At 36.2% G+C, this 10,462-nt stretch overlaps 1 protein-coding gene across 1 annotated transcript in view; it reads left to right on the plus strand.

Moving 5' to 3' along the window:
* LOC123015319 (E3 ubiquitin-protein ligase MYCBP2) overlaps window positions 1-10,462 on the plus strand; it is a 69,675-nt gene that overhangs the window by 49,529 nt on the left and 9,684 nt on the right. Inside the window, 11 exon segments of the mRNA XM_044415008.1 lie at window positions 1,645-2,411; window positions 2,462-2,604; window positions 2,684-2,746; window positions 5,469-5,552; window positions 5,599-5,807; window positions 5,858-6,176; window positions 6,227-6,778; window positions 8,618-8,821; window positions 8,873-9,526; window positions 9,576-9,774; window positions 9,824-9,998. Of these exon segments, the coding sequence (XP_044270943.1) occupies window positions 1,645-2,411; window positions 2,462-2,604; window positions 2,684-2,746; window positions 5,469-5,552; window positions 5,599-5,807; window positions 5,858-6,176; window positions 6,227-6,778; window positions 8,618-8,821; window positions 8,873-9,526; window positions 9,576-9,774; window positions 9,824-9,998 (3,369 nt within the window).

Consider the following 10,462-nt stretch of genomic DNA (forward strand, 5'->3'; position numbering starts at 1 on the left):
ATATTTATGAAAAAACAGATACAATAAGATAAGATCATCAGCAACATCAAATAGACATAAAAAAAAGTCAAAAAAATTATTTTTTGACAAATAGGAAACATAGACAAGATCATCGATAACATTAAATAGACTTAAAAAATGTCAAATGTCAAAAATTAAATATCAAATTTTCTTTACAGATAACATTGTTTAAACAATTTCTACAGGTTTCTGGTATCTTATCTTACTTAAAAATTTTTTTTGGGGCGCGAGTTCTGAAAAACTCTATATTGACACATACATAAGAAACACATTTGGCATTACGTAGTTATATTATCAAACTGATTTTCTAGCTTCTTTTTATAATTTCACAAAATTTTTGATAAAATTACTGTTTTTTTTTCTATTTTCAAAAATCTACTTTTATTAAAGAAATATGAACTGTTTTTTTTACATTTTACTTTTTCTCTTCTAACTTCCTCCTCTAACTATTTGTACCTTGAAAATAAGCAAACGAATAAATTGATACTTTTTTAATTCTCTAACTTTTTACATTTTGTTAAGTCCAATCATATTTTTTGTAAATATTGACAACAGTAATAATTTTCTGTGCATGCTTTCAAATGTGCTTTTATAATTAAGTTTCCAATTTTCTTATTTTGCTAAAGCGCCGATTTACATTTTAATTCGTAATTAATCTAATTCGAATTAAGTTGACATTTAGGAATTTTATTTTGTCAAGCTTCAAGTTAATTAAAATTTAATTTGCAATTAAATATTCTATAAACCAACCTTAAATATTTAGAAAAGGCAATTATTTTGATTATAATAATAAACGTACAAAAATACTAGAGCATGAAACTAAAAAGTGTCTCTTAATTTTAAAATATTTACTTTATTCTCCTTGCTGGATAGAAAATACAGAAAGAGAGTAGGATTATTTTTTCTACAGAAGTGCGCTTTTTCTGAAGAAATTATCAGTTTTTCTTTAATTTGTATTTTGTAACTTTTTTAAATTATTGTTGATAACAATTGTTATATATTTTATCCACAATCACTCTATAAAGAGACTTTATTCCACACTTTAGATGCGTATAAAGTACCACTTTATCCAGTAGTGGAATAAAGTAACTTTATTCCACTGTTAGTAACCAGCGCACCGCGTAACAGCTTACTACGTTTAACCGAAAGCACATTTGGCGTGACGTTTAAATGTCAGTTTAATTTTTAATTAAGTTTGTAATAACTTGGGCCTGTGATTATGGATAAAACGTTATATTGCAGTCGTGTTTTAATCGCGTTTTATCCACTTAAGAAAATTAACCGCTCGAACTGACGTTCTCGCGGTTAAACATTCTTGCGTGAATAAAACGCTACCTAACACACTCTTACAATAAATAACAATTTTTTATTCTTAATTAACTTTTTAAATTCGGTGGAAGCATCTTTTTTGTCAAAGTAGGGATTTTTAAAATCCATTTAAAATGTCCATTTTTGCGTGTATTTTATGGTTTATGAGGGTTTTAATGAGAGAACAGTTAAAAAAAAACAAAATATCCAAAATTCTGAAACGGAATCCGATCCTTATGTTGAATATCAATTTGTTTCTGTAAAACACGAATTTGTGGTAAAAGTTTTTTTTATATGATATTTAAATTTGTTTAGATTCACAACGACGACGGCGTATGGTTGCGTCTTTCCGCCGAAACGATAAAACAATACTGCACCACGAGCGTAATCGAAGCGTGGTGCTTGCAATACAACCAACATTTGGGAAAAACCCTTCTACTGCCGGTCGAAGAACCCAAATCGATTTTAGACCAAGTCATAAGCGACACGATTATGCGTAAACTGCCCGAAATCAGCGACAGACACAAAATACCTGGCAGTTCTACCAACTATCAAGTGATAAAATGCGGCGCTTCCGGCCACAATATCAGAAGTCGGCCCAGTCTTAAAGCCCCACCTGTTGGAATGTTAGTGTTGGGAAATCGCATCGGTGTTATCGATTACGCAGTCAACCCTGACGGCTATTGGGTGCTTTTGGATAAAACCACAGCCGAGAAATATTGTTTTAATACGGACCATGAAGCCTGGTCGTTAGCAATAGGGCCGAATAATGTTTTGTATTTAGGAAATGTGACAGGGGTGGAGAAAGACACTTGCCCCCAAGTGTCAACAGAGGCCGAATTTGTGAAACACTCGAAAAAGGGTTTTGAATTTTCCTGTGGGAATCCCCCCGAACCGAATTTTTCTTTCGGGGGCCAGCCAATCCAAAATTCGGTTGTAACACCCAAAGAGACTCTTTCGACAAATCCGTTCGTTTTTGGTGACAGTATTAAATCCGAATCGCCCAAACTTCCAAAACGAGAAAGGAAAGAATCGAAATTGAGTAGTTTACCAAAATGGTTTAAAGGCGACGACGTCAAAGTGTAAAACAAACAAAACGGTGAAAACATATTGTTTGATGATTTTATTTCAGTGATGACTCTTCATCGAAAGAACACGGTTGTAATGGTAATGGAATCACACCACCTGGGACCCCGAAACGCTCACAAAGCCCTCGAGCTGGTCATCTATCCCCGAAGCCGATAAGTCGGAGCTCTAGTCCCGTCCCGATTCCTTGTAAGTATCGCTTGATTTTCGATGTGGAAAAAATTGTGGCGTGTTAGTATAGAATTGTTTTTTTTTTTTGCAAAATTAGCAACTGAACGACAAGAGGTTGTCTCTTCGGTTCAAGTCGTACAGAATTTAAGGCTGATCGAAGGTATCCATTTACATAAAGCATGATTGTTTTTCCCCATTATCAAGCCACACTCCTGGATCTTGAAACTCTCCCTACTTCGTAAGTCCCGCCCACCTGTTGTGTTCCGCCTCTTTATTTGTGGAGGGGGAAAAGTGTCACCTTTCCTATTTACTGATTATATTGCGAACGGTAGATAGGTGTAACAATTTTCAATTAAAAAAAATTGGAGGATGATTGAATAGTGATTTCTTGGACAGTAGTAAAAAAGAATTTCAAAATATTACAAAACTGAAAGTCTAAAAAGACAGCCAAAAAATGTACAGTAGAGAAAACTTTTATTTCTCAATATTGGCATAATAGTAGATTTTGTTATAGGGATAAAAGTGACACTTTAAGTGACGAAACTGAATGTTCACCTAAGGCACATAAAATTACTTTTTTCTACTTTGCGTTCGTACTAAGGTCCATTACGAAACTGTTTTGGGTTTCGTAATGAACAAAAACAGTGCTATAAAAATTATACTAAAGAGAGGGAAATTTAGTCTTATAATGTTGGCAACCTAACCGTTTTTCCATCGAACTGTCAGTGTCAATCGGTCTAACGCAAATGAAATTATTCAAATACGAAATTTTTGCTGTGTTTGGTTTAATTAATCATCGCAAAAAATATTCCGAATGAACATGATTATAGTGGTGCTTACGCATACCTTTAGATCATAGGACAAAGTAAAATAAAAGGTACTTACTGTTACTTTTGAGACTTTTGTGGTTTTGCCGTCAACTTACTGAACAATATTGGCGTGTGATCTCACAGGGAGTAAACTGTTCATCGTATTTGCCGTCAAGGTCGGTATTTCTAACGCCGTACATTGCAAAACGTCTTCGACACCTTCGAAATTAATTTTTACGAATAAAATAATGACGTTTCAAATTAATTTATTTCATAGCCACCTAGCCACCACACAATGTCGCCAACTGCCGCAAAATTCCCTACATTCCAAAATTTTTATTTTTTTGTTTAAAAAAGTGCAAAGTAGAAAAATACTGTATGATATCTCGTTTATAAGGCATTTTGTCGCACTTACTGCGCTCGTCGTGTCCTAAACACGTGCGTGCGACAAAATGCTTCTTATAAAACTCGTATCATAATATACTATTACCTTGTGTTTTATTCGCAAACATAAAAAAACTGACACTTTTATGTTTCACAGAAGTGAAAGTTTTATTTTTGACTCTTGGAATAAAAGTGTAGATTTATTACGTATTTATGTTTGTAATAACTATATTTTAAAATTTGATTTTTGATTGACAACATTATTTTCAATATACACGGTGACCCAGGCGTACGTGCAAGCTTCATACCTTTTTTTCTATCCAAGTTATCGACTCGATTTTTTTTAAACGATAGGTTCTATAATGAAGCACATTTCAAAAATATTTTTATTTAATACAGGATGTCCTAAAATAAGATACACAATTGCGTTCTGGTTTTTTAAATGTAAACCCCCAATTTTTAATACATTTTTTAATTGGCCACTAAATTGTCGAATTAACGCACGCAGTTTTTTAGAATCAACTGCAATAATTTTTGACTTATATGTATCAATTTATGTGTCTAAAAAGCGTCGTGTATAGACCCACTGAAAAATTCTTTTGAGATAATGGCGAACATTGAGTCGATGATCTATCGCTTACTACAATTTTTTAAAAATGACAAATTACGTGTACAACGGCAATAACTTGACTTTTCCAAATATACGGTTTTTTTGTTAGGTCAACAAAATTTAAATAAAAAATCTTGTACTTTGTAGAAAAACTAGCTAAATTTACAAAATTAAAAGTTCTAACATTTCGCAGAAATTAACCATTTTTTTTTGCAGAAGATGTAGACTAAACAAAAGTATTGATAACCTTCTTGTCTGGAAAATTAGAATTTTTTTGGCCCGTCTATTGGTCACTCTATTATAATGGGGAAAAGACTTCTTTTTCATTCACAAATTTTACCAAAAAAAATTTTTTGCGATGAGTAAATTTTTTATTGATAATATTTTCTGACATTTGGACAGTGGTAAAAAAAGAAGTCTAATAAAGGTCTTAGATGTCCAAAAGGACGGTCACACGAAGTGTGTAAATCTCAAAGGTAGTCCATTTTTTATAAAAATAATGTCAATCTACAGGAAACTATGACGTGGTGTTTTTTTTTTGCATAATTATGTGTATTTTTGAAAGGATTTCTCTTTAAAATCGGAATTTTTTGTTACAAGTTTTTTAATACACTTTTCTAAAAATATTTTTTTTTACGATTCTTGCTTTACATTTACACTAAGTACGTATGTACGCTAGAAACTAGACGCACAGGAAAATAAAGCAATTAAAAAAATCTATTTGCAAAAAAAATTAATCTTGCAAAATACTTGTAATGTATAAGTTTATTGTTTGAAAAAAAAAAATAAGTAAAACGAAAAACTTTGTTATCTGTAGAAAAACCATCAAAATTTATAGTTAAAAGTTTAACAATGTGTGCAAATTAACCAGTTTTTCTGCGAAAGTTGTAAATGTAAGGAAAAAGTGGTGTAAAAATCTGTCATAAAATTAGATTTTTTGTGTCACTGCCAGGTCTCACCCCTCGACCTTGAAACTTCCCCCACTCTCCTGTATGTCCCGCCCACTTCCCGTAACTTTGACTACTCCCGCTGGTGGGGGTAAACTGCCCACTTCTCTACTCATTAAGCAAATTTTATAGCTCGTGGTAATATCCTCCACGACAGCACAAGTAGCAGTCCTCAAGCTTTCGGTTCACCTCGTAGCATCGGAATGTCACCTTTAGGTGAGTTTCTAAAAAATCGAAATTTTTCCAACTTAACGAAAATTAGTTTCAGCTTCCGGTCCAGAATTTTCAGTACGTCGCGGTTCCAACCAATCCGATACCAGCGCTCTGGTGAGTAGCTTAACACGTGACTTATCCCAATCACCAAGTCAAGCCACACAACCACGTGACTTATCACCAAGTCCAAGCGGCAGTTCTTTACACACACGATCTGAAACCAGTCCACCACATACACCAAACAAAAAGGAAAATACTGTGAGTCCTTTCACTTTTTTTATTACGAATCATTCATCGGACTTATCTAGGACTCGGAACAAAGTTCCAAAAAATTGACTCAAACCGGGACGCAAACTTCACCAGAAAACAGCTCGAATCCTTCCATTAAAAGTCACTTTTCTATTGGAAGTGGGAGTAAAGACGAAAGAATGCCTCAGAAAGTGTCACGAGTTGATAGAGCGACTGGAAAAGCCCGGCCCAAAAGGGCCATAAGTCCGGCGAGTTTGCAACAACTTCCCACCAGTTCGAAGGTGAACTATCAAGGGTCTGAGTCAGCAAAACAGGCGATGAGTCCGTCAGTGGCTGAGTCTTTGAGGGCCGTTTTCGCCGCCTTTCTCTGGCATGAAGGTACACATTTTTGCTACTAGCAGTAGAAAAAAATATGTATGTGTCTCTAGGTATCGTCCACGATGCTATGGCTTGTGCCTCATTCCTGAAGTTTCATCCCACATTGCCGAAACAAGGAGCTTTGGTTGTAACCCGCCAATCGGAAGCACCGGTCGATAAGAGACGCCAGGAGTTGTCCAAGGAAGAGAAAGCAAGACAGAGACATTCGGTTGAGGTCAGCAATGCGGGGAATTACCTACATATTCAACCTTCGACGCTAGAATCGTTAACGAGGTCCGCAGCCAATGCTAGTGCCAATAGAAAAAGGCCTAACAAATATCCAGTGATAATAAATGAGGAAAGTGGGGAAAAGTATACTGAGGGCGGGTATGGGTATCATACGATATCAGTGCTGCCACCTGCTTTGAAATCGTTAGTTTTTCTTTGGGAGGAACTGACGACGAATTGTCTTCAAGCGATTTCGCATGATATGATCGTTGCGAGTCCCGTGCATAAAAAGAAGAGTGATAAGGGGGGAAGCAAGGATAAGGATAAGAATGCAACAATTGAGAAGGAAAGTAAGAAGAGTAGGAAGAAGAAAATTTCGCCGAGGAATTATTTAGGTGATTTTTCATATTAATTTCTGTCGATTTAGATGTAAAAAAGTGTTCCTACGGTCCTAACAGAAAGTAAGTTTTTCCTCACTAATTTTAAAAAAGAAAGTGGCCAATTATCTCCATCTGTCAAAATTACAATAAAAATACAGGGTGCGCCAGAACTCGCGCCCCAGAGAAAAATGCCATGTAAGGTAAGATACCAGGAACATGGAAAAAATGTTAAAAAAATTGGGACTGGGATATCAAGAGAAATTGTTTAGGTTTGAAGTTTTTCTTGCTGGATCGTAGGAAAAATTATATGTATTACACTGGAGGAAAATGTCTTTTCCTCTTTGGATGGTTCCAGTCCTTGACAAATCTCGAGCACTAACTTCCATCTGTGGGAGGAAAAGATACTTTCCTCCCTTTTAATATAAATAACTATTACTGAACACCGTACGAAGCAGCTTTACAGGTTACCTCTTCCTTTTCTTCTTTTTTGATTTCTTCACCGGCATTTTTTTACTTTCCTTGTCCTATAAGGAAAGTATTGGAATCGGCTGAAATTTGATCTACCTATATTTTTACATTTCTGGACGAATTTTAGCTTCAAGACACCAAAAAGTTGGTTTGGGCCATTGGGTCGTGTGTGTGTGTATAAAAATTATTTAGAATCATGAAATAAACCTTATTAAAAAGTAAAATGTGATAAAAGAAAAATGATAATGGCTACCGAACTAAAAAAAAATGCACCTCAGATTCGAACCCGCGACAACTATGATCTATTTCGCGTGTAATTTGGCAGGTGGCACTAACGCTAGGTTTGCTACTCGGATTTCCAACGCTAAATTATTGTCGTAAGGATGTTTTCCAAATAAGTAAGATAAGGAGAGTCGTGTGATGTTTACACCAGATTTTTCATACACAGCTTTTTTCTCGTTTTTCTCATCTTCACCTTTTTGTTCTTCTTCTACGCTTTTTTCAACATCTTTTAATTTCTATCTTCGTCAACTTCTTCTTCTTCATCGGCGTCTTTTATTTTGCTTTTATCTTTCTCCGCCCCTTCCTCCTCCTCGTCTTCTTTAATTTAGTTTGGTGTGTTTCCTCAGAAGCTTCTCTTTATTTTTCCTTTTCCGAATGAGTTACTTCTTCCGATGCTTTAGTTTCTTTCACCTTCTCTTTGTTCTTCTACTTCTTTTTCGTCCTCCTGCTCTTCCTCATGCGACTGACTACTCGCCAAGATCTTCTTCTAGGGAATTTAAAATATGATCACCATCGTCATGATAACTATTATTAATCCAACCTTCAAATAAATGTAAAAACTTCGTTTCTGTTTCCACTACATCTTTTACCGTGCGATCAAATAAAAAATAAATTAGAGTAGGCGTCGATTAAATTCTACAGTTGGCAACACATTGGCTGAGAATCTGTGCTGGAAATTTTCCACACAAACTGAAAATGAAAATGACCATCCACCGTTTTCCTCTTGTACAGCAATAAAAAAATTCTGCTATGAAGTGAACATTATTTCACTCACAAGGAATAAAACGCAAACTTGTCAAAGTTTCCGCTGACATTTGATGTCAAAAATCAGGATTGCCATCTGAAGGACTTTTATCACCGCCTACTCTAATTTATTTATTTTTTGATCGCACGGTATGTTTCTTTACAGTTAGAAGACGAAACCTTCAAGAAGATTAACAGTTGGTTAATCTTCGATGTTTGGTTATAATCAAACCAATAAGTACCGCAATTGAAAACAAGTTCTCTTAATAGAATTTTGAACCATTTTTCTTTGTTTATGAAAATAGTTAAAAATAATTTTAAATAGGTCAGACAGCTCTTGAATTAGTTACGATTTTACAGAAGACATCGGCCTTTCGAGCTACCTGCACTCGTCGAGTTGGGAAACTCTTTGCGAGCTCTGCGGCGAAGTGTTCCCCCACCCTGTGACCTACCACATGCACCAGTCACACCCTGGTTGTGGTCAACACGCCGGCGGTAAGGGGTACAACTCTGGCGGAAATTATTGTTTGGGTTGGGCCGGCAATTGCGGCGACGGCGGTATTCGTAAGCACCCCAACCTGTCTCCAATTCGCCTCTTTTGAAACATAATTTCAGCCAATAGTTCGTGGTACCTTCTATGCGAAAGCTGTCGCGAGAAATACGTCAAAATGAACCGCGGAGGCAAACAACAAACCAAAAGCAAAAATCTAACTCGGAGAAAAAGCGTCTACGTGAAACCTCTATCGTCGCCGTCGACTTCACCAGGTCTTGAACCCCACGTGATCATGAAAAATAACGCAATGTTTCTATTGGATTTGGCCAGTTCGGCCGATGCGGTTATAACCAGACAGAGAAGACCATCGTCGAGTGTCATGCCATCGGTGTCTGAGAATAATTCGCCCCCGGATTGCGGCGGACCATTTAGTCCAGTGCCGCCTTTTCAATGCTTACAAGCTTTGGGGGCGAATTTATCCCCAAATGAACCGGAGTTTTACGAGAAGGTTTTGAGGCAACAAAATTTGCACGAAGTCGGGTTCGGGCAGAGGGTAAATATTAAGAGTTTCGGGGTTTTTGAGGGTGTTTATTATGGGTTTCAGCCACTATCGGAGGTTTCCATCTCGGATAATGATTCGGATAGTGGAAAGGGGTTGCGGTTTCACCGATCGGTTTCAATGGGTACCAATGGGATTCCCTGGTCGAAGACAGGGTTAGATGGAAGGATTATTATGATGAGGAAAAGGAATAACAGTAGCAGCGAAATTGCGAACGGTTGGTGGTGAAAAAAATAATTATTTTAAATTTTATACTTCAACTTCAGAGGGGGGATCATCTCTACTGTGCAACCCGTCGAACGCCCTCCAGAAACTAGTACCAAAAATGGACACTTCGGCAATAGTAAAAGCTGAAGCATGCGACCACACTGAAGGTCTCGTCTTGTTACAACGGCCGGTAATGCAGTTTTTGTTACAACAACACGACTTGGAGGCACTTCAATTGGCTATGAAGCAGGCCCTCAGGTACCATCGACCAATTTTGAGTACTTTTTCCGATTTTGGAAATTTTCAGGAAGGCCATGTGCCGAGTCTATGCTATGCAAGCCTTAAACTGGCTTCTAAAATCCGTTACTCAACCCATATGTTTGCACGACTTGCTCTGGTGGTTCGTGACCTCGCTAACACCCGTCGAAGTTGAGACGGAAACGGACGATGATAACCGACCGGCGAAAAAAATAGACGATCAAGTGAGTGCTCTTAAACTAGTACAATCAGCGTAGAAAAGATTGTCCTTCTAATAAACAACGCGGACCCTTAGAGGCTGAACTCATAAACCACAACAATAAATCTTTTCCATTGTAAACGTCAATTCTTATTGAACAGTATTTTTAGTTTGAAGTGAAGCTCAGTTACTGATTTTACGTTCAATTAGTAAATAACAAATTATTTAAAAAAAATCACAACTTTATAGTGTAACTAAAAATAAAATTAAAAAATAATTATAATAGATGTTTAATTAGCTATTTATTTGCCAAGTAAATGCTGTTTTAAATGACAAAATTTAATAAACAATATTATTATTAGAAATACCTAATAAAAACCATCTATTAATTAATAGTTATTTATTCGACGAGTTTGAGTGTAAATCGGACTCTTTATTTGACCGAGTGGATTTTTAAACCACGAGTGTAACGAGTGGTTTACCATCCAC

This window comes from Tribolium madens, unplaced genomic scaffold (genome assembly GCF_015345945.1).
Source record: "Tribolium madens isolate multiple individuals breed KSU strain unplaced genomic scaffold, Tmad_KSU_1.1 Scaffold_97;HRSCAF=244;Tcas5.2_LG3a, whole genome shotgun sequence".
NCBI classification, from domain to species: Eukaryota; Metazoa; Arthropoda; class Insecta; order Coleoptera; family Tenebrionidae; genus Tribolium; species Tribolium madens.